This window comes from Carcharodon carcharias, chromosome 3, assembly GCF_017639515.1.
Source record: "Carcharodon carcharias isolate sCarCar2 chromosome 3, sCarCar2.pri, whole genome shotgun sequence".
Lineage (NCBI taxonomy): Eukaryota > Metazoa > Chordata > Chondrichthyes > Lamniformes > Lamnidae > Carcharodon > Carcharodon carcharias.
The window spans coordinates 191,234,495-191,261,657 of record NC_054469.1 but is presented as its reverse complement, the minus strand read 5'-3'; the positions used below and the strand labels follow the sequence as shown (position 1 = coordinate 191,261,657).

At 41.1% G+C, this 27,163-nt stretch overlaps 1 protein-coding gene across 7 annotated transcripts in view; it reads left to right on the top strand.

Annotated features, from left to right (window-relative positions):
- The window catches only part of mboat1 (membrane bound O-acyltransferase domain containing 1), a 157,645-nt gene that overhangs the window by 31,729 nt on the left and 98,753 nt on the right, over window positions 1-27,163 (top strand). For all 7 annotated transcript variants that reach the window (XR_005942688.1, XR_005942689.1, XM_041185162.1 and 4 more), the window contains 2 exons: window positions 8,681-8,776; window positions 19,964-20,019. Coding sequence is in view for 5 of the 7 variants with exons in the window: in XM_041185162.1 (XP_041041096.1) it covers window positions 8,681-8,776; window positions 19,964-20,019 (152 nt within the window). In the remaining 2 variants the exon portion in view is untranslated. The remainder of the gene's footprint in view (window positions 1-8,680; window positions 8,777-19,963; window positions 20,020-27,163) is intronic.

Here is a 27,163-nt window from a genome sequence, read left to right as displayed (position 1 = left end):
ATGTGTATTGTTAGTGCTATCTTTGCATGTATTTGAATTTGTCAAGGTATTTGATTGAAGGCCGTTAGTGCAGTCAAATGTGCTTTACACATTGTCTTAACTTGATTTGCTTATGATAAACTTAAAATGCTAAACTATTTTGATGTGATTCATATTCTGTTTCATGCTGCTTGTATGATAATCTTAATGTTGCAGCTGCTCAATTTGAAACCCTTAAACTACATACAATGCACCTGAAGTTCAACTCAAGTTTTATTTTTGATATTTGTGCCCACAGATCCAGCAGAAGGCAAACTGTCAACTTATCAGTTCGTTCTTATTTCTTTTCCTCAAACTGCTGTGCAACATTTGTACCTCTGTTTCCCCATTCTCCAAGTTGCTACATTCTAGTAAATTTGCTTATCTCTTTTTTCAAAATAACACTGTTCTGGCCCATTTTCATTTGCCCTACCTAGCTACAAATCTGTGTAAATTCTGCTCTTTCTTTGTTTTTAGTGGTATTACGGCAATTTTTTTTTTTTTTGCCATGTACGTGGCTGCACGTGTTGAATGGGAATCTTTTTGCATAACAGTGACCAAGTTGAATGGACCTGTCTTGTAGTGTTGGTACCAACAGCATTGGAAAGACTAGCAGAGAGGATGGGATAAATCTAGAAGAAATTATTTGTGGTCACAGGGTCTGTCCTTTAAAATCCATAAGCAAAGAGTTTGGTTTTAAGATTTTGCAAAGATTAACTTGGAGCATATGATATGTCCTTGTTTCAAAAACAGTACCGGTGTAAAAAGAGCATGTCGGATGGCATGTTAGAGAAACAAAGGAGGGACATTCAGAATTGACCATAGCATGAAATAAAACAAAGACAGACAGAGAGAAAGAGAGGGAGAAAGACAGTGGTTAGATGGATTGTTTGTTTGACATTTTCTGATAGCTTATCTAGATGTGCGAAGTATTTGAAGAGCTTCTATCTGATGGTGCATGATATTTATTCAGTGAGCAACAGGAAAATACAGAAAGGTTCCAGGCTCAATACCTGCTTTGTGCTGAGTTAACTGATGTTGGTTAAGATGGAAGGGTTCTGTCGAAGGGTCATGAGGACTCGAAACGTCAACTCTTTTCTTCTCCGCCGATGCTGCCAGACCTGCTGAGTTTTTCCAGGTAATTCTGTTTTTGTTTTGGATTTCCAGCATCCGCAGTTTTTTTGTTTTTATCTCTTTGATTAAGATGGAGATGTGTTTGGACTTGACACCTTTTGAGTTAGAAAAGGGAAGATTGGTCATGTTTTCTACTCCCCAGTGCTACCTAGTATCCACAACTGGTTGTGCATATTTGCATGCGATGATCAAAGGAATACGAGATTGGGTGTGGTAGTGAATTCACGGCAGTAGAGATTTTCCCACCATTCACTGTTGAGGCTTTTGGGTGAATCATGAGCTTGTGGGTACTGAAGGCTGCCTGGATCAATGGAACTATGTAGCAGCTTGAAGTTAATGTCTGACAGTGAGGAGGGAAGGCAGCAAATTTAAAAGCCACCTTGGATACTGGAGCAGCAGTCTAGACTTGGATGAACTGGGCTTAATAGGGTTGAGTTGTCAAAGGAGCAAGAAATGTGTGGTGTGTTTGAGGAAATCGAGAAAGTAATAATGGATGATGATGGAGTTGCTCTTGAGGTCAGAGGAAGTAGTGAGGCTTAAAGTGCCAAGAGATGAAGGCAAGGGGTGCTCACTGTTGATCAGACTTGTCAAAAATGTGAGGAAACAGTTTTGGAAGAATTGAAATAAACTACATTTTCATTGCTTCATGAAGGGTCATGAAGAAGATCAAGAAGGGGTAATTTAGATATTGCACATCCCCAGTTCCCCTGCCATGTAATGTTAAGGGATAATGAAGTTTGGGTGGAACGATCAGCAAAGTTATTGATGGATTTAGTTGGTGACTGGAGGAGGTCATCCCTTCTGAAGAAGGAACAGTCTGAAGAAGGAACTCAAGGAAGCCTGAGCTAATGAGCAAGTTCAGGGTCCTATCTACAATTACAGCATAATGTTTGGAGAGACCATGGACACAGGTGAGAGGCCATATGACGGCAAATTGTGTAGGTCTGGACAGTGCCCAAGGCTGTGACGGATAATTAATTAACATGTTCAAGAGCTGAGTTCCACAAGTGTGTAACATAAGTGGATGACAAGATCACATTTGGAATAGTTACACTGATACCCACACTGGTTCCCAGAACTTTGGAAAACATGGGTATAAGGCTACATGGTGGTAATTTGAATGTAAGAGAGTGATCAGCTTGTTTGAGGATAGTATAAGATTGAGTTAATCTGTAAGAGGAAAGATAGAGAGATGAGTAATGAAAACTGATAAGCAGGGAAAGTTAATCGTATTGTAGCCACATTACAAGTGGGTAGTGAAGCCAAGAGTTCAGCTAATGAGCTTTACAAATATTTGACGTTAGTCACTTTTGATAAGAGAGATAAAGGTTCTGCACCTGACTGGAGCTGTGTGTGCCATTAATAGTTGAAGCTTGTGCATGAAAGAACTTACTGATAAATGAAAGTAATGGCCCGAAACTTCCGAGGGGCAGCAAACACTTGGATTGCTGCTCTGCTCCTATTTTTTTGCATCACTACTCTGCTCCAAATTTTTGGCTGGGTCTTGCAATCCTAGCTTCTTCAGAAATGTGGAGTAGTCTGCCATTGCACTGCTTCTTCGTAGCTCTGGATCGTCATCGTCCGGTTGGTTTTTGGCGGGGGGGGGAGGAGCGCGGTGAAGATGTGCCATGCCCCTTTTTTATTGCACTAGCTTCCTTATTCTGGTAAGTGTTCACTAACATACTGAAAAGCTTTGGGACATTTAAACGGCTTTTCAGTGTGTTAGTGAATGAGTATGTGAGCGAATGGGTAAGTGTGTAAGGGGGCAGAGTGGGTGAGGTGAGGTGGTCGGGTTAGAAGGTGCTGTCAGGTTGGGGGCTGGTTGTGTGGGGCTGGGGAGTAGTGTCTGAGGTGGGGGCTAGTCAAGTTTGATCGTGGGAGGGGCAGGTGATTGGGCAGTTGTAGTTCTCAGGGTCGGGGGAGTCGGGTGGTGGAAGCTAGTCAGATCAGATGGGGGGTTAGTCTTGTCGGGAGGCTAGTCAGGTCAGGGGATCGGGAGGGTGGAGTTGGGGGTGTCAATTGTATACTTACCCATGAGTTAAACTAGGATTTTTCTGTCTAATGTTTCCTGGGTAACTATCCAAACTGGGAGTCGGAGACCTTTTTGGAGGGTCCCGGGGAGCATGGTTATTGCCCATTGGAAGTTCAAACATCTTTGGCAATTCCCACAGAGTCACTGTGTCTGGACTTGCACAGGATCGTGAAGCGCATCTTGGTGCTGGTGTATATCTGATTTCTGATGATCCAGAGGGTGTAGGTAGCTGAAAAGAAGGCCATCAATGGTGGAGTGATTAAAATCAAGGATGATTAAGAAGGCGGAATTGGAGATATCTTAAAGGGTTGTGGGCTGAAGGAGATTACAGAGATCGGGAGGTGTGAGACCATGGAGTGGCTTGAAAACAAGGATGAGAACTTTAAAATTGAGGTGTTGCTTGACTGGGAGCCAATGTAGGTGATGAATGAGTTGGGCGGCATGAGTAAACACTTGGCAGCAGAAGTTTGGATGATATCAAATTTATGGAAGTTAGAATTAGAGATGGGCTGGCCAGCAGTGTAATGGAATTGTCAAATCTAGATATAACAAAGGCATGAATAATGGTTTCAGCACAGATGAGCTGAGGCAGTGGTGGAGGAGGGTGATGTTTCAGAGGTGGAAATAGGAGGCCTTTGTGAAGATGCAGATATATGATCAGAAGTGCATCTTGGGGTCAAATTTGACAGAGGTCATGAATGGTCTGGTTCAGCACCAGACAGTTGGCAATGAGGGATGGAGTCATTAGTGTCTTTTGCAAGAATTATTGCAGTACAAAATTATGAGGGGAATAGATAGTGACAGGATAAAATAGTTTCCCTTGCTGGAGAATTCTAGAACCAGGGGACATAGATTCAAGATAAGTGGCAGAAGGTGTAGGGGGGACATGAGGAAGAACTTTTTTACGCAGAGGGTAGTGGGTGTTTGGAATTCACCGCCCAAGTTGACGGTAGAGACAGAAACTTTAAACTTTCAAAATGTACCTGGATCTGCAGCTAAAGTGCTGTAAGCTGCAGGGCTATGGGCTGGGTGCGGGAAGGTGGGATTAGAAAGCGCACCTGGGTGTCCTCGGGCTGACATGGACAAGATGGGCCGAATCGCGGCCTCCTGTGCTGTAACTTTGCTATGGTTCTACTTTGGCAGGGGCAGAAACCTGATTGGAGGGATTCAAACATGGAATTCTGGAAAAGATGAGCACAAGTTTGGGAAGTGACAACATGTTCAAAGACTTTGGAGTGGAAAGGGAGGTTGGAGATGAGATGGTAGTTTGCAAGGATGGTGGGGTCAAGGCTGTTCTTATTAATTCAACCAGTTGATTGCTCCTATTAATTGTAATCTGTTTTGCTCAATTAAGCAATTTTAATTGAACAATATTGCAAAGTATCATTTGAAAACTTCAAATGTGCCATAAAACAGAGCAACTATTAAAATGCATTAGATGCAAATTTGAACACAACTGGCTATCCAGTGCAAACTTCAGTCATTTTGTAAAGTTTCTTGAATCTGCTTGCCTCTCGCCAACAGCACTTGCAGCTATAAAGAATTCTGTACAACGGAGGACAATTAGAGATGAGCAAAAAACGCTGACCTTGCCAGCATGCTCACATCCCATGAAAGAATTTTAACAAAGTGCTGCTTGGGACATTTAGTTTCGTCCATATCATCTACTTTTTCAGCAATTGCACAGTAGCCCCTTTACCTGTGTGTGCCTGTTGGATCTACTCATTTGAGTCATTTTCTCACATCCTCATTCCCACTGGTGGCAACATGCACCTGCACAACATTATCAGTTCATAACAAAAACAGAATTACCTGGAAAAACTCAGCAGGTCTGGCAGCATCGGCGGAGAAGAAAAGAGTTGACGTTTCGAGTCCTCATGACCCTTCGACAGAACTATCAGTTCATACCTGGGTCTGTAATCTGCTTCCTTTCTTAATGCTGGCATTGAATTGAAATCACATGTCATCTTGTGCTCAGGGATTGATGTTACAGAGCCTGTGGATATGATCCAGCTTCTGCTGCTCAGGTGAATATACGTGGTGAAAGCAGTTGGCAACAGATCATGCTTTTAAACTGCAGGTACTTCAGTGAATACCATGGTTTTCAACAACCTGGACATGTTCTCTCCCTTGCAATGCCATACCTTAATCAGGTATGTGACTATAGTTGGTCATGTGTTATGGTCAGTAACTGAAGAGTACAATTTCAAGATAATTGGCCAAAGAACCAGTGGGGAGATGAGACCTTTCTTATGCATTGAGTATTATGATCTGGAATGCACTGCCTGAAAGGATGTTGGAAGCAGATTTAATCGTAACTTTAAGAGGAATTTGTTTATATATTTGAGAAGGAGAAATTTGAAGGGCTACGGAGAAAGAGCAGGGGTGCTGGACTAATTGGAAAGCTCTTTCAAAGAGCCACCAACAGTCATGCTGAGCTGAATAGCCTCCTTCTATGCTGTTTGCTTCTAAGTGATTCAACCCCACTTTAAACAGAGCACTGGTCACCAGTGCTTTTTTTGAGATTCTTATAGGCTATAGGTAGAGGATTAATTCTGTGGACATGTCAAATTTGAAAAATCAGTAGGTTTCTTTCTCCCAAATTATAATGGGCCGTTCTCCCACCTGAGTATTTTTCACTGAAGAAAGTTTGCATTCTGCTTGGGTGAAGTTAGTTTTTTTTTAAAGTACCGATTTCATAAACTGTCAAGATGTTGTTAGGCTTACATGAAGTTAAAATGTCAGCCATATTACCATTCGCCAGTTGTTGACCCTTTAGGAATGTTGCTTGGGTCCCTACATGTGAACCTGATCTTGACAGGTGATGCTGTTTGAAGTGGTGACCCACAATGCAGAAACAAGGGTTGCTTCCAAATTCTTCAAATTCATTAAGCTTTTCCATCAAGAATGGATTTCCTACATTTCAACAGTGATTACACTTCAAAAAGTACCTAATTAACTGTAAAGTGCCTTGGGATGGCATTACGTAAATGTAAGTATTTTTATAGCTTGTGATGGTCTTTTGCTCCAGCTTGTTTGAAACAGGATGAATTTGGAATATGTGGTAGATTTCACTGATGGGGACCCATTCGAGGTGGGCGTTCAAGCTAATGGACGATTTGACTTAAGCAAGAAATTTTCAATATTACTGCACAGTTTCAGATCGAAATGACAGATAATTTAAACAGCTTCAAATTAAGAGGAATAGACTGTATTGCCTATTAACATGAAGCTTCTGCTCATACCATACCTAACCAGCCACAGATGAGCTAAGTGAGGCGTGAGATTGTTTTTCCAGGGAATCCCAATTTTCCAAGAATGCCCAGACAGCTGATTACATTACTATGTTAGCTGGTGCACTGTATTAACATAGACCTAAAATGTGAGAATGTAAATGCAGTCTGTAGTTCAAGGATTTGCTGTGAACTCTGGCTAGCCACAAGATTCCTTGGTGGCATTACTACCATACAATGGTTCTTCACGTTATGGTTATCAATAGGCTTTTAATTGATTGCATTCAAAGTTACCAAAGTTTTCCTTTTGTTGTTGATTTGATATGAGTTTAGAAGATATTTAGATCCCATTTCTCATCTCTGGTATTTGGACTTTCAAACAGGACATTGTTCAGTTCTTTAAAAAAATAAAGTTTAAATAACTTAATGGTGACAATATCACTGACTTTCTTTTCTTGGGATGTCAAGTGGTGTTACTGAATTTCATTCCAGGTTTGGAGATTTGCCTCACTGAAAATCTTCTTGAGTACAGAATAAGTGTGGTAGTTTGGGGTCAATAATAATCAAGCTACTCTTCGTATTGGTGTTCGGTTGATGATCTGAAATTGGCCCTTTGTTTGAACTGAGAATAAAAATTGAAACCCTGAAAATCGTTCAAAAATATTTAAATTCCTTTTTTGACAATTTTGCAGCAGACTAGTAGCCAGTTTTTCATATTTTTTCAAAATAATCTTCTGTTGCATATAGTATGCTATTGCAGATGTTTGTACGATTGTGCATCTGTTGGGTTTGGTATAATATATCATAACTCCTCTGCTTGGGTGCAGTTTCTGTCAGTTTTTCCATTCATAAGATCCGATGTATTTAGTGCCACCACTGTTAGGAAGGTATCCTGACAATGTGACAAGTTTACATATGGAGTTTCTGTTATGCGTCATTTAAAGCATGACTTCAAAACTGAATTACATTTGTAGGCCCTGATCCAATTATTCACTGAACAGCACCCCATCTTGCACCCCTCTTTTTTTTTCTCCCATTCCCATCTTCCCTCTTTCCCGTCGATTGTCTTCTCTCCACCTTCTTATCTCCTCCCTTCTACTTCCTTCTACTTTCCCCCCCATCCATCGGTCTTTCCCCAGGGTAATGTGTAACAAGATTGCTGAGGCTGTGTCTGTTGCCATGGAGAATAAAATGCTGTAGCTTCAGTAGCAATCTTTGGGCAGCCCTCCCATTGCCAACCCCCCAATCAGCTGAATTGGTTTTCCATCAGCAGCTACCTGCCCAGTATAAGTTTCTGCTCCTTGACTGCCCCTCTATTCCCCTCCCCATCTCCAATCTCTCATCCCTGTTCTCCTCCCCTGCCGTTCCCATACTTTTGTCTGCTCCCTTCCCCTCCTTATTCCTCTCTGTTCCTTTGCACAACTCTCTATCTCCTCTGCCTCTCTTTCTGCCCTTGTCTTCCTCTCTTCCCCATTCCTTCCTCTCCCATTAGGTTCTCTCTCCCCTCTCCATGCGCCTCCTTACTTTCTTCCTCTCCCCTACATTAGTTTCGTTATCCCGAATTTCGAACCTTACATGATCTGAACAATTCAAATTAGTCTTGGCTTCCTGTCTGCTATGCTGCAATTGATTTTCTAGTACATATTATCTATGATGAGGTGTATATCTGTGGGTTAGAAAATGCGATGGTGTTAGAAATGGTGAAATAGTGATATTGAAGCTTAAAAACGGAAGAAAATTTAGTGCATGTTCTGACATTTACAAAAATCATTAACACTTTGATGACTCAGTGGATTGTACACCATCCCAGTGCTATCCAGAGCCATCCAGACCAGGAAGGTCCTAGTTTCTAGGGAAAAATATCAAATCAGGATTTCTGCTGCTGGTGATGCCTGCTTGAACGGGTGTGTGTAACTCTCCTACTGTTCTGACCTCTTGCCCATCTCTGCTTTCTTCACTCCACCCTTAGCTGTGCGTTCTGCGAAAAAGACATTGAGTTGACCTAAACCTCTCCACCTTTTCCTCCTTCTATAACACCTTCCTTAAAAACTGCTTTAAGTACAGCCTCCTCCTTTGTCTCTGTGTCAATTTTTTCAGCTGCCTGAATGAATTACCAGAGGGTGACTCCTGCCAGTGGAAACCATATGCCAGAACTGGCATTTGAACTCTAGGAGAGGCGAGGAAATTCAGAAAATGCAAAGTGTTTTTTTTCCCCTACACGTAACATGATAATTTAAGTACACTTATGTTCCTTGTTCTTTAGGTATTCATTTGTAGCAGCAATGGGCTATCTCACGCTGTGCCAAATTAGCAGAGTATATATCTTTAATTATGGACTGTTGGCCACAGATTTCTCTGGGTGAGTTCCTTTTCAGACATTTCTCAAATGTAATTTTGTATTTGAATTTGAAACTAACTTTTTAAAGGAGGACATTAGGGGGAGCATGGAATGCAGTTATTTACTTGGATAGGTGTGAGGAAGTTACCCTTTTCTCTCTGTTTTAGAGACAATTTCAAGGCACTTTTAACAAGTTGAATATCAGCAAATAGAGTTCCTGTTTTCTAAACTGTCGTTGTGGGGTCCTGTTTTCCCTATTGACTTTGCAGAGTGCTTTCCCGTAACTGGTCATCAAAGCCTGAGGAGAACAACATTTGCCTCAGTTGTATTATGGCACTGTTCGATGCAATATTAGTGCCAGTGTTATAATCTGAATGGTCCCGGTGGAGTGACAACTATTGTGGGTTATTCTGCAAGGTGCTTCCAGAAGCTGTGGCAGATATCAACACCATAGTGACCGGTGCTATTTGCTTATACAAATCACTTGCTGGTATGTGGGGTTCTTTCCTGGCCAGAAATAAAAAAGTACAACTTGTGACTTTCAAAGAATTGCACACTTATTATTGTTCCTGCTGTTGCCGGTGGAGTGGAATATGCATCTCAGTGTAAAAGTTGGGTAGATTTCACAGCACCAGGACTTCCAGCACTTTCCAGAAGCTATTATGCAGTGCAAAGAGAGAATTAAGACATTGAAATGTCCAATTAACATCAGTGGCAGGAATCTAGATGCATTATTTATATAGATGTAGACACACCACAGAGGGATCCCATTGCTCAATTACTATGGTTGTATATATACTGCAGAACAATGTTCTTTCTGAGATGTGTGGGTGCACGACCACACAGTGTGCCATGCAGGGAACAAACAGGCCATGCATAAGCAACATTTCCTTTAAGATGCATGGAATTGTATCAGCCTTAGGGAGCACGCAGTTCAGCAAACTGGCCATCCACAGCAAACAGAAATTAGAGGAAACATTGCTGCAGAGCAATCTTTGTGCTCTGTCACCCCAATGTTAAACAGATCATTCCTATCCTTTTTTTATATCAGCATGCCTTTTAAGTGTAATTTTGATTTTCATCAATGTGTTTAAAAAAAAAATTTCCAAATGGCAAAATATCTTCTACGTGTTCTAATCCTATCCCTTCCCCTCTATTATCCTGCCCAAAAATATGCAACAAAATACAATAATTTATAAGTCATTGCTCCAGTGGTGAAAGGTTAATTGAACCAACTATACCAGGAGGAATCATGATGGGGCTTTCTATGTTGCTCACAACCTCTTTCCCCAATGCAACATACCATTCTCTCAAATTGAGGCAAATTGTTATTGTGTCTCCACCACTGCTGCTTTGGGCTATCTACAAGCTATGCAAATGATGTGCACTGACTGATCAGTGATTATCTCCTTTAGAGGAACTATCTAGCCTCTACAACCCCAGCCAAGAATGAGAAATTGCTCTGTGCTGCAAGATGTCCACGCACTGGCTCACTGCACCTCCGTAATCCTATAAATTGACCAAATTTCTAGCTGTGTCAGTGAACTAGACTACAGCAGCTAGCAGTAGGATTCTATTTCATGAAGAAATGAGAATGGTCTGTAACACTCATACAAATGGTTACATTATAAATTCTTTCTGGTTTGGTTTTAAGAGACTTTTTTGTATCAAAAAGGGATCAGCTTCACCATAACTTTGTATATTGCCTTTAACAAAGAAAGGGGTTTTACTCGGGATGGGAAGGAAAAGAGAGAGTGAGAAAGGGACTGGATGTTGGATCATGGAAAGAGTTGTTTAAGGTTGGCCGAACATTTACAGGACTTTTTTGCTACAGGAGCATCAGGTATTTGTGAAAAATACTGAATTAAGCATTTACCTCTTATTTTTGAAGGGTGAAAACTTTAACTAATAGCTTATGAAACAGCAGTTGAGTAAGTTGGAGGCTATTCTGGCTTTATATAACATTCAGAGAGAGGTACTAGTTTGGAAAACAAGTTTGTTCAGTCTTGGTATATGCCTTTTAGTGTTGTTATCATGCATGTATGGCTGCATTACTTTCCAGTTTGCTGTGCTGCCAGTGAGTCTACTGTTGGTTTAATAAAGTAGTTCAAATATCGCATTAAACATTATGGGGCAAAAATGAAAAGCATGTTTTGAATCATTGCAGGCATCCGAGTGCAGAATTAAAGTAAGTAATGCTAGCTCTCTTGGCTTCTTCAGTTCGGTTAAGATGACACTGCCTGTTCTGAACTTGGCTTCCCTCTCTCCCAGCCAAATCTTTACCATGTTTTCCTAGATTACTAATTTGTTATGCGGGATGATTAGTGTCAGTGCCAGCTATTCACAATTGCCTCAGGCCAATGACTGTTCTTCATGTATGATCCAAGTTGATAAGTGTTAGTCAGCTATTTTGCTATACAGACCTTCCCCCTTCCCTCTTCCCCCAACCATCACTACTCCCCAACACCCTAGAATGTGCAACTAGGGCCACTTGTCTTTGCTCTGCATAACAACAGGGACCAAACCTGGAGCCTTTTTATTTGTTCATGGGCATCACTGGCAAGACCAGATTTATTGCTCATCCCTAAGTGCCCTTGAGAAGGTGGTGAGTGGCCACTCTATTAAAATACTGCAGTCCATGTGGTGTAGGTACACCCACAATGCTGTAAGCAAGGGAGTTTCAGAATTTTAATCCAGCAACAGTGAAGGAACCATGGTATATTTCCAAATCAGATGGTACGTGACTTGGAGAGGAACTTGCAGGTGGTGATGTTCCCATGCACTTGCTACCTTGTCCTTCCAAATCATAGAGGTCATGTGTTTGGAAGGTACTGCCAAGGAACCTTGGAGAGTTGATGCAGTGCACCTTGTAGATGGTACGCTCTGCTGCCACTTTGTGCTGGTGTGGTGGAGGGAGTGAATGTTTAACATGGTGGATGGGATGCCAGTCAAGTGGGCTTCTTTGTCCAGGGTGCTCTGAAGCTTCTTGAGTGTTGTTGGATCTGCACTCATCCAGGCAAGTGAGAGAATTACACCACACTCTTGACTTGTGCCTTATAGATGGTAGACAGGTTTTGGGGAGTCAGGAGGTGAGTTACTCACCACAAAACTCCCAACCTCTGGCCTGTGCCTCTAGCCACAGAATTTGTATGGCTGGCCCAGTCTAGTTCCTGGTCAGTTGCAAGCCCCCAGAATGTCAATAATGAAGGATTCAGTGATGGTAATACCGTTTAATATCAAGGGGAGATGGTTAGATTCTCTCTTGTTGGAGATGGTCATTGCCTGGCACATGTGTAGCACGAGCATTACTTGCCACTTATCAGCCTGAATATTGTGCAGGTCTTGCTGCATGAGGGCACGGACTGCTTCAGTATCTGAGGAGTTGTGAATGGTACTGAACACTGCAATCATCAGTGAACCTCCTAATTTCTGACTTCATAATGAAGGGAAGGTCATTGATGAAGCATCTGAAGATGGTTGAATCTAAGAGACTATCCCGAGGAACTCCTGCAGTGATGGCCTGGGGTTGAGATGATTGGCCTCCAACAACCACAACCATCTTCTTTTGTGCTAGGTATGACTCGAACCTCAGCGGAGAGCTTTCCCCCTGATTCCCATTGACTTTCAATTTTGCTAGGGCTCCTGGCTGCCGCACTTGGTCAAATGCAGGTTTGATGTTAAGGGCAGTGATTTTCGCCTCACTTCTGGAATTCAGCACTTTTGTCCATGTTTGGCCTGATAATCTACATCCCAGAGCACTTAAGGAGGTGGCCCTAGAAATGGTGGATGCATCGGTGGTCATTGTCCGAGATTCTATAGACTCTGAAACAGTTCCTACAGATTGGAGGGTAGCTAATGTAACCCCACTATTTAAAAAGGGAGATAGAGAGAAAACAGGGAATTATACCAATCAGCCTGATGTTGGTAATGGGGAAAATTCTAGAGTCCATTATAAAAGATTTAAAGCTGAGCACTTGGAAAGCAGTGGCAGAATTGGACAGAGTCAGCATGGGTTCACGAAAGGGAAATCATGCTTGACAAATCTACTGGAGTTTTTCGAGGATGTAACTAGTAGAGTTGATGAGAGGGAGCCTGTGGATGTGGTTTATTTGGACTTTCAGAAAGCCTTCGACAAAGTCCCACATAAGAGATTAGCGTGTAAAGTTAAAGCGCATGGGATTGGGGGTAGTGTATTGAGATGGATAGAAAACTGGTTGGCAGACAGGAAACAGAGTAGAAATAAATGGGTCTTTTTCTGAATGGCAGGCAGTGACTAGTGTGGTACCGCAGGGATCGGTGCTGGGACCCCAGCTATTCACAATATATATTAAGGATTTCGATGAGGGAACTAAATTTAATATCTCCAAATTTGCAGATGACACAAAGCTGGGTGGTAGGGTGAGCTGTGAGGAGGATGCAGAGATGCTTCAGTGTGATTTGGACAAGCTGAATGAGTGGGCAAATGCATTTCAGGTACAGTATAATGTGGATAAATGTGAGGTTATCCACTTTGGTAGTAAAAACAGGAAGGCAAATTATTATCTGAATGGCTATAAATTGAGAGAGGCGAATATGCAATGAGACATGGGTGTCCTTGTACACCAGTCGCTGAAGATAAGCATGCAGGTGCAGTAAAGGCAGCAAACGGTATGTTGGCCTTCATAGCCAGGGGATTCGAGTACAGGAGCAGGGGTGTCTTGCTGCAGTTGTACGGGGCCTTGGTGAGACCACACCTGGAATATTGTGTGCAGTTTTGGTCTCCTTATCTGAGGAAAAATGTTCTTGCTATAGAGGGAGTGCAGCGAAGGTTTACCCGACTGATTCCTGGGATGGTGGGACTGACATATGAGGAGATATCGTGTCGATTAGGATTTTATTTGGTGGTGGTGGTGGTGGGAGGATCTCATAGAAATCTACAAAATTCTAACAGGACTAGACAGGGTAAATGCAGGAAGGTGTTCCCGATGGTGGGGGAGTCCAGAACCAGGAATCACAGTCCGAGGATATGGGGTAGACCATTTAGAACTGAGATGAGAAATTTCTTCACCCAGAGAGTGGTGAGCCTGTGGAATTCATTATCACAGAAAGCAGTTGAGACCAAAACATTGTATGTTTTCAAGGAGTTGGATATAGCTCTTGGGACGAAAGGGATCAAAGGATATGGGGAGAAAGCAGGAGCAGGCTATTGAGTTGGATGATCAGCCATGATCATAATAAATGGCGGAGCAGGCTCGAAAGGCTAAATGGCCTACTCCTGCTCCTATTTTCTATGTTTCTATGGACCATGGCTGTAATGAGGCCTGGAGCTGAGTGGCACTGGCAGAACCTAAATGGAACATCGCTGAGCAACTGCAGCCAATCGGCACTGCCGACAACATTTCCATTATTTTACTGACAATGGAGAGTGGACTGATGGGGCAGTAATTGGCCAGGTTGGATTTGCCCTGCTTTTTATGGACAGGACGTACCTGGGCAATTTTCCACGTTGCTGGGTAGATGCCAGTATTGTAGCTGTACTGGAACAGCTTGGCTAGGGGTGTAGCTAGTTTTGGAGCACAGGTCTTCAGTTCTATTGCTGGAATGTTGTCAGGGCCCACAATCTTTGCAATATCCAGTGCTTTCAAGCATTGTTTGATATCATGTGGAGTGAATTGAATTGACTGAAGGCTGGGAATCTCAGGAGGAGGCCAAGATGGATCATCCACTTGGCACTTAAATGCTTCAGCCTTATCCTTTGCACTGATGTGCTGTGCTTCCCCCATCATTGAGGATGGGGATATTTGTGGAGTTTCCTTCTCCAGTTAGTTGCTTAATTGTCCGCCGCCATTCACCTCATTTTTAGGTATGCCTGGTACTGCTCCTGCCATGCCCTCCTGCACTCTTCATTGAACCAGTGTTGATCCCCAGCATGATGGTTATGGTCGAGTGGGGGTTTGCCAAGGCATGACTTTACAGATTGTAGTTGAATACAATTCTGCTGCAACTGCTGATGGATGCCTAATTTTGAGTTGCTAGTTCTATTTGAAATCTATCCTATTTCGCCCTGTGGCAGTGCCACACAACACAATGGAGGGCATCCTCAATGTGAAGACGTGACGTGTGGTGGTCAGTCCTGCCAATACTGTCATGGAACTTGCATCTGTGACAGGTAGATTGGTGAGGATGAAGTCCAGTGCGATTGAGTGCTCCCAGGGCCACTCACGTCTGACTATATATCACTACTGCCACTTCTGATGGGCCTGACCTAGCAGTGGGACAGGACCAGAGATGCTGTTGGAGAAGCCTGTTGTATGGTATAATTTGGTGAGTCTTTGTGATCTGAATCCCACTGTGGCAGCTTGAGAATTTGAATTCAGATTTACAGTTCATAAACTGGGGGAAGTGACAAAGTTATTGGATTGTGATTAAAAATCCAACCAATTCATGAATCTACTTTTAGGTAGCGACACCTGCTGTCCTTGCTTGGTTGGCATATATGTGATTCCATACCACACCATAATGGTTGACTTTTTTGAGGTGGCTTCAGTTGTATACTAACCGCTGTGGTTCAAGGAGAAGGTCCATCACCATCACTGCCTTTACATGGCAGCAAGAAATGGGTAGTAAATGCCAGCCTTGTCAACGATGCCCACACCTTGAGAATCAACAAAACAACTTGCTCTATTCCATACTTGAAGGCACATATGCCAAGTGACATGGGAAATGGTGCATGTTTGGCACAGGTATGACAATATTCACTCTGTGCCACCCGTACTAATGATATGGTGCTTTTTGTTAGGGTGCTGGGTTTAGTCACTGAATGTAATCTATCTTAAATCCATTGTTCTCAAAGTGATTGTTTGAAATTGGATATTTATCACTCGTCAGCAGATATGAATTAGTTTTTTTTGGGTATTGCTTTAATCTAAAGTGCTCATTTAATGTTTGCATCTCCAGTTGAATTAGCAATAATATTCATTAGTTGCTAAGCTTTCAGAGCTCATATATGAACTAAAGGCAATGAAGTGAAAATAAACACTGGTCTTTGAAAAATTCATTTTGTTTGTGCATTGATATTTAAATGAACAGCAATGTCTTCAGGGGCCTTAGTGAACAAAATTGGACAAACTTTCTGAAGTGTATTTTCAAGGAGTGGCATGCAGGGGATTGACGTGACACTGTAATTCCACTGTGCACCCTATCATGCATTCAATCTGTAGGCAGGCTACTGGATTTTCTCACCCTCTTACTATAGAGGATTCACCCTATAACCAGTCTAGTTAATGCGATGGCTGAGTTGCCATGACCCATGCTTGAGTACAGTTGGAAGGAATGCCTTCATGTTGTTCCATAATATTCTGTAAAATTAGAATTGTAAACTTTTTGGGGTAGTCCTATTATGAAGCCAATGCCAATAATGGGATTCAAAGTGCTATTTGTGATTCCTGGTCTAATGCCAAATATTTTGAAACTGCCAAGCAACTCCTGCATCTGCCTTACTCAAGATTTTAATTATTTTGCTTGAGTAATATTTAAAAAAACAAACCTGAAATACTGTAAAACCTAGTGAGGATTAGATGTTGCAGTGTATGCCAGCATGCAACCTTTGTTTTGATCATTTAAAGATGATTTCACCGTTATTTTTACACTTCATTTCAATCATTGGGCTTTCTGTTTTGTATTGTCTATCTTGCTGTATTTTTCATATGACCTTGTGATCTGTTTCTTTTCCTTTATGCTCAGTGGATTATTGTGGTGAGTTGTTTATCCTTCTCGTGGTTGCTATATCATTTGCAGTAAGTCTTGGTGTGCTGTGTATTGTACTATGTTGGCTATGAGATAACTGAGCATTTACTGAATTTCATTCTAACCTAGCATTAATCTTTACGTTTAGACTATACTTATGCAAATATGCTGGAGAAAGAGGTAACTTTAGCAGGATTCTCATGAGTAAATGTGACAGCAGATTATTTATTTATCATTGTTCAATGACATACTGCAACCACACAAGAAATCTTCTGTTTAGTAGTGAAACGAAACTTGAGCAAAGCACTGGAAGTGTGCAGTAGCATCTTGAACCTGTTTTTATTGGAATTTGGATGATACTGGTAAGGCAACCTTTATTACCTATCCCTAGTTTCCATAAGGGTATTATGAATCAACCACATGGGTATTCACAGGTCCAGGATGAAAACAGGTTGCAGGGGGGTGGGGTGTTGCAAGCAGATATTGGTAGGGGAAAAGATTGCTCTCTTCCTTGTCCTTATCAGTGCTTCAGTGGCCTTGGAGCATATTATGTCCACCGGAATGCTTGGTACCTTCTGCAAATTTGAGCTCCACAAGAAGTTGAGTGTCTGGTGGACACGATTAGTAATAATAAGCATCAAGTTTACAAATTTCTCTTAATTGGTTTGTTTGAGTTTATATTGTTCCTCTTTGCAAAGAGGCATTTGTAGATTTGTTTTCCTGTCAGTGACAGTCGGGCAACCCTTACAGGGTGACAAAAATAAGCATAATGTGGGTCTGAAGTCATATACAAGTTAGGCTAAGGAGTGGTGGCATGCCATATCTGAAGGACATCAGTGAACCAGCTGGGTTTTTAATGATCTGTCAGCTTTCGCCATCACTGAGTCTGATTTTAACTGAGGTAAAATCTTGCCTTTTGTTTCTAATCCAAGCTCTCAAATGATCAGATTTACTAAATTCAGTTTCACAGTTTGCTGTGGTGAAATTTGAACTCTCAACTCCTGAGTAACTAACCAGGACACACAGCCATTTGGTTACCATGTCCTTCTGAGGACTCCAACCAAAACTGGTAAACACAGTATATTGTTTTTCTTTCAATCAGGCAGTACTAAACAAAGGGAGGGTTGTTGACTTTTTTTTCAGTTCTGTTTCTGTCTTTTTTTGTGACGTAGTATTGAAGATATTACTTCTTATAATCTGTGGAGCAGATGTTCCCAATTCTGTTTTGTGTAAAATTATAAAAGTAAAATGCTTACTAGTTTCCCAAAACAGAACAACCGTAAAGAAAAATATGAAAACACCCATCATTTCTTTTCTGACTGAAGTAAAAATTACTTCATATTGAAATGTGGCTGCAGCCTTCAAAAGGGCTAAAGCATGATGCCCGTTATTAAAATATTAAGGCAGCAGCTTTCTTGGACAGTTGCAGCATGCCATTTAGCTGGAGCTAAGTAGTTGATTCACAATTAATATTAAATCAAGTCCTTTTTCTACAGACCTGAATTTGTGAAAGCTTACTTTCGAAAATCGAGCTCCCTTTTTCATATTACGGTTTCAGCTTTTGGGTTAATCTAATGGATTTTTGAAGGTTTCGATTAGGGTAGTATATTGGTACAATATGACATTTGTCTTTGGCATGTCTTGGTTTGGAGCAGATCTTCTCAAAGTAGGAATATAAACAGACTCTCCAAGGTTTCCTTTACGGATTCAGATACTGGTCATGTTCTGTTTATGGATCAGTGAGATAGAAAATGGTTCATTTTTCACTCTCAGGCACCTAATTTACACACGAAAAACATCTGGTAAGTAAGGTAATGAATGGATGCCTGAAGTCTGAAATGTAAGAAATTTTAGGAGTGGTTCAAGGCCAAGTAATCCAATTCTTATCTTTTATTGGTCAGTCCTACCTTACCTGCCCTCCCCAGAACCCCCCAAACCTGCTGTAACTTTACTTGCCAGTACAGTTCAAAAATGGGGGCTACTACATGTGTAAACCTATACTTGATGTAAAAACAGGACAGAGAAAGGACTCACTACTTCATCTGAATTGGGCATGTGTTTAATTTTAATTGAAAGGAAAATCCCTTGAATTTGCCTTCGCAAGAGAAATTAGGGATGGGCAATAAATGCTGGCCTAGCCAGTGATGCCCACATCCCATGAATGAATAAGTAAAAGTAGATATATCTCCTAATACAGAGATTTGTCCATTAAAAGTAAGTAAGATGGAAAGCCTATGAAGTAGTGCTGTCAAAGCCAACAAAAATAATCTGGTATTTTGTTTTCTTTCCACTACAGAAGTGAGATTGGCTCGGTCTCTTATGAGGAAAAAAATGAATGCAATTATCCAAGATAAAACGTTAAAGGCTTGGGAATGGGTTTTGGGTTTCTTCCCCTGCAGTTCAACAGCATCCCTCCTCCCATTACCGGTTACTGAAATCCAAATACCTAATGCCCCAGATCATCCTGTAGGAAGTTACTTACTGCACATATGGAAAGTAAAAGAAGGCATAATCTGATGGGCAGGATTAAAGCAAGTTAACCTGAACAAACCAATTATATCATGAAACCTGCTGCACCAGTCTGTCATACAGTTTTAGTGCAGCCAACTGTTCCAAAAAGCTTGCATCCTGGATTTGTTTATAAATCTTAAATCTCTCATCTTACTAGTTCCCTCTGGATGCATTTTGTGATTGTAGCTGAATGTTTGTACATCATTTGGTTTAGTCATTGGGCCATTTACTTAATGACATAAATCGATCTAGAAATGGATTGAAACAGCTATATCTGAGATAGCATATCGTGTAATTCTTGGATGGTTCCTCTGCAGGTAGAAAGCACATTAGCAAAGCAGAGACACCGAAATGTGTATGTGTTGGGGGTTGTGGAGGATGGGTGAAAGGGGAAGGAGTTAGCTTGGCAACAAAACATGTTTTTGCTGTGGATACTCTAACTTTCATTCGTTGTATCTCAAGCTTCTGTGACTTGAATTATGGTGATGGCACAATGCAAGCAACCGCACAGGAATTTTGGAAAAAATAATGGATAAATCTGTAATTAGATTGTTCAGTCTGTCTGTAGTAAAACATCCAAAGTGAAACACCAGTTACCAATTACCAGAAGGTTCAGTACCATCTGTGTCTTGAAATTTTGGGGCCATTAATCCAACAAGAATGGCCGACACCATATGTGCATTTAAGGAGAGTTAATGCAGTGAGAGTTGGAAGCTGTTTAGGTGTATGTGAGGAGTACAGTTCGCTAATTCTACTTTGTAACTGAATGTTTGAGACTTGCGTAGTTGGAGGTCGGAGGTTGTGTAGACTATAAAACAAATGGCCATGATTATTAGAAATATCTGAAATTCTAGATTTTTGGATGTCATTGTCTACGTACCAGAAGTTTCCGGTTTATCTGGTTTATTTAGTATCTGTTCCTACTGTTAACCAGCTTTTTTTAATTTAAAATTATTTTCCTTTTCCTTCTAGTCCATTGATGATAGTCACCCAGAAAATCACCAGCCTTGCCTTTCAAATACATGATGGTAAGTTAGGACCCAATGATCTATTCTTGGCACTGATTTGTAATTTTTCACTTTTTACTTCTCTAGAGCTGAGCCTTTGTAATTTATGTTTCACATGCTTGAAAGGCCAATTATAACTAACCGATGGCACAGTTATATGCCGAGGTATTTATTGTGTTAATCACAGCAACATCTGTTCTGGCCTAAAACTCCTGGAATCATGTTCAGTATGGCTCAACCTGTGGATGAATCTTGTACACAGTAGAGTGACTCACCGGGAAGGCATTCAAATCTTGACTCATTCCTCACCGGTTTTTGGATGTGATGCAGACTGACAAAATCCAAACCTTTGGAGAATTGTGTGAATGTTGATTTTATAACTGAGGTTGAAACAGCTTAGCAATAACTGCTGTTACGAGAATGCTCCACGTACTGATGGTTTTGATACTAGCCTATTTCTCTGTGACCATCTTATTTAAGAAAATGAATTCAAACTTGTTGAGAGAATTTTTTATAATTAACAATATGATGTTAAGGTTGCATCAATTTAGTAATAAACTCAATTGATTTGAAACATTGGCCATGATATTATGGCCTCTCCTGCCCGGCGGGACATTATGGTCCCACCGAAAGGACGGAGATTTAAGTGGCTCGCCGCATTTGCCTAGTGGATGGTGGTGGGGGGACACGCAGTGGCCGGGCCGTAAAATCCTGGCCATTGTATTTTGTCTGAACCATTGTGGTGCAGTGAAACCATTTCATGCTACTTTATATTGGAACATACTGGTTATTCTGAATTTCAAAACTTCAGAACCATTGCTTCTGTATATTTGTGTATTCCAGTCCATGTTGCCCAGTTTGCTAGCTTTAGCAGAAATGCTTGTTTAACTTATTCCCTGTTCACCCCCACCACTGCACCACCCCTACCCCCACCCCCCATCCCCAGCCTCGCAAGAAACACAGCCATGAAACTAAATAAGGGAAGTGAAGAACAAGAAGTGAATCATTCAGGCTGTTGAGGATTATGCCTTTAGCTTCCAAGCTGTCTCATCCCATCATCCAAAGGATAAGACCTCTCTTAATATTTTGTCAATACTGCCTTACTAACAAATTATTCCAGACATATTATTCTCTTTGGCTTTGATACTTTGTTTCACATTTATCTATTATCAAAGCATTGCAGACTAGTCACTGAGTTTTCTTGTATTTGTTCACTTACATTCATGGTGCTGTTTTCCAACCAGTGTGCGATACTTTACATTTCTCACTGTTAGACTTCGTTGGCCATTTATTTTGCACAAGGGCATTACCAGTCAAAGTCATTTTACGCTGCTTCCATTCCCTCATGCTCTTTTTATTTTTATTGCATTCAGCATTTTGCCACTTTCATTACCTGATTCGTGTTATACAAATATAAAAGTTAAATACTACGAATGCTGGAGATCTGAAATAAAAACAGAAAGTGCTGGAAAAACTCAGCATCTGTGGAGAGACAAGCAGAGTTAATGGTTCAAGTCCAGTATGACTCCTCTTCAGAACAGTGTTGTACAGAGCTTGATGCCTAGTGCAAGTTCTGAGCAGAGTCAACATTAAGGCCACTTATACCTGTCCAGTAGGTTTGTGAACCAGACTTGTCATCACTGGTACACAGCATTTGAACTTAAGATGGACGTGAATTATTTCTTTGTGGCACTGCTAGAGGCGGCATTGCAAGTCTTTTCTGTACTTTCTCTAATATGATCACATCCCTCCTGTAATGCAGTAACCAGGATTGTACAAAGTACTTTAGCTGTGGCCTAACTAGTTTGTCATACAGTTCGACCATAACTTTCCTGCTCTTATATGTCTCGGCTAACAAAGGGACGTACCCCAGAGGCCTCCTCAATCACCTTATCCACTTGTCTTTTCTGCCTTTAGGCACTCCAAGGTCCCTACACTTCTCAATATCCTATCATTTAATATATATTCCCTTACATTGTTTGCTCTCCTCAAATGCATTTCTTCATACTTCTCTGGATTGAATTCCATTCCAAGTGGACTACTTTCATGTTCACCTGTGCAATGTTATTTTCCTGCAGTCTACAGCTTTCTTCCTCACTATGGACCACATCAATTTTAGTATCATTTGCAAACTTCTTAATCATGACTCCCTACATTGGAGTCTAAATCATTGATATATACCTACATTTGAGTCTACCTAATTGATACTGCCTTCTCATCTGCCCCCTGAAGACGCAGGACATTTCTTCTTCTTTCCACTTCCTTCAACAAGTCCTCCAGAACAGCGTCAGAAAACCTTGGTGCATGCACCATATTGAAAGATCTGAGCATTTTGTTACATTGCCCTCTCTGCTGCCCTCTCTGTTGGGGAGGCATAAAGTTAGTTCAATAATGACCACTTGCAGCTGAGCATGTGTTAATCTTACTCAGTGCAATATGCAACAGTGCACGCTTTCCCATTGTCAGCCTTTGTTGCTCAGCACTATTCCAATTGATGTCAACACCTTCAACTGTCACAATACAGCCTCCCTTTAAGAGTTGCAGGTGAGCTTTAAGTGTACTAACAAGCAGCAACATTGGGTCCCCTGCTGATCTGCACAGCCACTGAACGGCGAGATTAGCTCTGACTGCACAAAACAATTAAGATAATGAGAATCCAGTATGAAGACGGTGTCCGGCCTGCATTATATTGAACAGCCACCGGATAATAGTCCATTACAATCTCTGCAGCTGTTTTCAGAAGCTATCCAGTTTAGTTCCCTGTGTTTTAGTACAGAGCCCAATTCCAACACGGTGATTCTTAGTTTAAAGGTTTCATCAAGAAAAGCTTATTGAAATGGACAGTCTGTTTTCTTGAAGAGCAGAGATTGAACTTCAAGGTCAACCCTTAGGGTGGTGCTGACAAGTTTCTGTGCACATCAAAAAGCCCTCCTGTTTTGATTTTTTTTTACAGTTTTTGCCATGCTTTTTGTTAAAATTCTTATTTTCCTCATGTTGTTAGTAGGAGAGAATAGTCATGTTTATGGAAGAATAAATGTAGACTTTTGTTTTCTTCCTCTTTTTCCCCAGCACTTTCTTCTTTGTTACATGCCATTCTTATTGGAGAGGGCAATGAATGCCACTTCCCAGTTCAGTATTGATATTGCTCTGTATGTAAATGTTTATACAGACTGGTAATTTAAGAATATAAGAATGTAGAAACAAATATTCCTTTAGCACATCCAGTTTTGGGTTTCATTTCAGGTCATAGTTGGTAACTGTTTTCATTTTTCTCCCTTACTCACTTGCTCCTCGGGTCTCTCTTGAATGCTGTTTGTGTAGTGTACTTAATTGATGGATTAGATGTTGGATAGATTATGGTTTTCTTCCAATGATTTCCAACTTCACACAAAATCGTAGAGCACAGAAGGAGGCCATTAGGCCCATTGTACCTGCTGGCTGCTTGAAATAGTGATCTAGTTTATCCTATTCCCTGCCCTCTCCACATAGACCTGCACATTCTTCCTTTTCAAGTATCTATCCAACTCCTTTTTGGAAGTTCACATTGAATCTGCTTCCTGCCAACCTTTCAGACAGTGCATTCCGAGTCATAACTCTAAATGGTCGTAAGCATTAGCTCATTTTTTTCGATTCTGGAACTCAAGCTTTCCTATCTTTTGTAGGCAATCTTTCACTTATATCTTCCTTTCCTAATTCTCCACTGAACTGCGCACTGTTGTAATATGCCTTTTAAGGGATAGCAGCAACCCATCACTTGAAGGGAATTATATCATGTGATCAAGCCTCAGTTTCACTCCGGCCTGTGAGCAGAACACAGCACATACAGCCCTGCTGCTGATGTCTACGAGCTTTTTATCGATGTATATATTTTCTCATGTGTCTAGTTTAATTAAATGAACCCACAACATTTTTACGCAAACCTTTGATGATTGGTGACTTTATATTATTATAAAAACATGATGCCCAGAAACTTTAAATGATAATTACAGCAGCACCGTTGCACCTTTTAATCAAGAGAGGACAAAAGCAAAACAAACTACTGGAAATAATCAGCAGGTCAGACAGTATCTGTGGAGAGTTAATGATAATCTTGTACTGTTCTGATGAACGATCACTTCAACCTGAAACGTTAACTCTGTTTCTCTCCAGAGATGCTGCTTGACCTGCTGAGTATTTCCAGCATTTTTTTTTGATTTCGATGCCCAAGCGGAGTTATATGAGGAATGCAGCTATAATGTTTTACTGGCGTTCAAGTTATGTTTACTGTACTCAACACTTGGTCATTTTGGAGCATAATACCATTGTATGTACAGGCTGATGACTGTAGGCATAGAACAACAATTTGCATTTATATAGTACATTCAACATAGTGAAAATGTTTTCAGATGAAATTTGTCATCAATTCACAGTGAGGTGATTTTCAGGCAGGTGACCTGAAGCTTGCTCAAAGAGGTAAGTTTTAAAGAGCTTCTTAAAATGAAGAGAGAGAGGTGTAGAGTGGTTTAAGGTGGAAATTCCAGAGCTGAAGGCCGACAGGCAGCTGAAGGCATGGCTGCCATTGGTAGAGTGATGAAAATTGAGGATGCACGTGAGGGCAGAATTGGAGAAGTGTAGTAACCTGAGGGTTGAAGGGCTGGAGGAGTTAACAGAGATAGGGAAGGGTGAGGTCAAGGACAAGGTCAGGGACAAATTTGAACACAAGGATGAGAATTTTAAATTTGTTTTAGTTTTGAAATTATAATACACAATGTCAGTCAGGAAACTGAGAGATAAATGTGTGAAAGGCCTGTTTTCAAATGTAATTTTTGATTGGAGTTGCCAGGTATTCTTTCTTGACTGAGAGGACAGTGTTCACCGACTCATGTCAATAGTATCATGGCTTGTGTTTTTGCAATGTGGCTCCTAGCAACAGATCCCCAAAGTTGGATCTTATTTCATTGTTGGCCAACTACAGTTTTTTGTTAATGCTATTGAAGTGGCAAATTTATGCTTTTGTCTTTTCTTTCTGTTGTAAAAGCAATGCTCAGAAAAAAATTTGGGGAGTAAGTTATGTGTTTAATCTTACGAATTCCAATGTGCACCTCTGTACAACAGAACCAGGAGTAGTTTGCCATTGATTTGTGACTTGAGGATTTTTTGCAGTACAAACAGCCTTGCGATTTAACATTTGAAATATTGCACTCTGTGTGCATGTATTATGAATCACAGGTTTTATTTTAAATGAGGACTTTGTTCCTCTTTTGAAAAGTGTTGTGAAACTGGTGTAACTTGAAATACAGGCTGCTCCTGGCTCATATGGAGAGTTGAAGCAGAGTAGGAGCAGGGCTTGATAAACTTGACCCAATTTGAACTTTAATTCAGCAACAAAAGGAATGGTTGAGAATTAAACAGTTCATTATTCATTCTGTGAGGTTCCTGCATTATTCTACCTTCAATGTGTCCCCTCTTTAGGAAACTTTAAACTCTTTTTAAAAAGTACCTGGATCTGCACCTGAAGTGCTGTAAGCTGCAGGGCTATGGGCCATGTGCAGGAAGGTGGGATTAGAAAGGGCACCTGGGTATCCTTGGGCTGGCATGGACAAGATGGGCTGAATGGCCTCCTTCAGTGCTGTAACTTTTCTATGGTTCTGTTTAGTGTCACAAAACATTGATGCAGAGAAGTTTTCCACTTGTGAGGAGCCCAAAACTAAGGGCCATAAATATAGGATAGTCACAAATAAATACAATAGATTTCTTTATTCAGCGAGTGGTAAGAATGTGGAAATTACTACTATAATTACTGTTTGAGGCAAAGATGCATTTAAGGGGAAGCTTGACAAGCAGATGAGAGAGAAAGGAATAGAAGGAAATGCTGATAAGGTGAAATGAAGTAAGGTGGCGGAAAGCTCATGTGGAGTATAAACAACTGCATGGCCAGTTGGGCTGAATGGCCTGTTGGTGGGCTGTAAATTCAATGTAATTCTTATTTTCATTAAAGGACCAAGTTAAAGGTGACAATCTGACTTATCAACAGCATCAAGATTTTAAAAGATAAAATAACTCTGTTAATAGTGAGCAGGTGTCAATTTTCAGTTTTATAAGACTTTGAGTTTTATAGGTGAGGTAATTTATATTCTCCACAGTTTTGAGAAACTTAGTTATCATCAATAATTTCAGCCACACTGATGGCCACTGCCTCATCATAGCCACTCTAATGATGTCCAATTCATCTTTACCACGAGGGTTAGAACCTGCAGGCATGACTCCCTTGCCGATTAGTTCCTTAGTTGCTGCTTCTAGTTGTGTGTCACCTTTCTCTGCAAGAGAGAGGAAATTATGTCAGTGAGTGTCTCGCAGTACGTTAGGGTAATGTGGCTGTCATTGTTGAATAGCTGGCAGTGTGTTCAAGATGTGTGAGGCTTACACAGCATTAAGTGTGAGGGTGAGGTAAGACTATGAATGTGAGGTTTGAGTTGTTTAAAAAAAATTGGTAGGTGAGTAGAAAGGTGGTGTGTGATGAATTGAACAGTGTGTGAGTCTAGTGGTTCATCTGTAAGGATATGGCAGTTGAAGATGCATTCACTTGCCTTGATCAATTGTATGAGGTTATTAAACTTCTTCCTGCTCTTCATCCAGGTCCTCCAGACTGTAGTGCTGACATTGGCCCTGATGGTTGTATGCTCCCAGTGCCTTCTCAGTGTCTGTCTGGTGGGTGTGCTGGTCCCCTGTGGGTTGAAGGACTCTTTTTTTGTTCTGTCCATCTTCTGCACCAAGGATTCCAGTGGTGTATCAGAGAACCTTGGAGAATGCTCTCTGCCCAGTTATGTCATTTTTACTTTTGTAGGTTAGACAGTTTTCCACAGCTATTTCCAACATCAGCTGCAGCCAGAATCACGTTTGAGAGACGCAGGCTGGTTATAAGCAGTGCAAGTAGCTTTAAGCGGTGCTAGCCTCACCTGAACTTGAGCCCCCTGCTGGTGAGAGATGCAGCCACTCAGCAGCATGTTCACTGCCGTTCTGCATGCTACTGTTGTTTAAATTAGCAGGCAACACTGAATTTCTGTGCTGCCTGCATCACAACGAATGGGAGCGGGTAAATCCCTCAGTACGATCCCTGTGGGCCTTATCCAGTTTTTCTCCCTGTGTGTGAGACTGTGACAAATTCTTTAACACTCTGGTGTTGTAG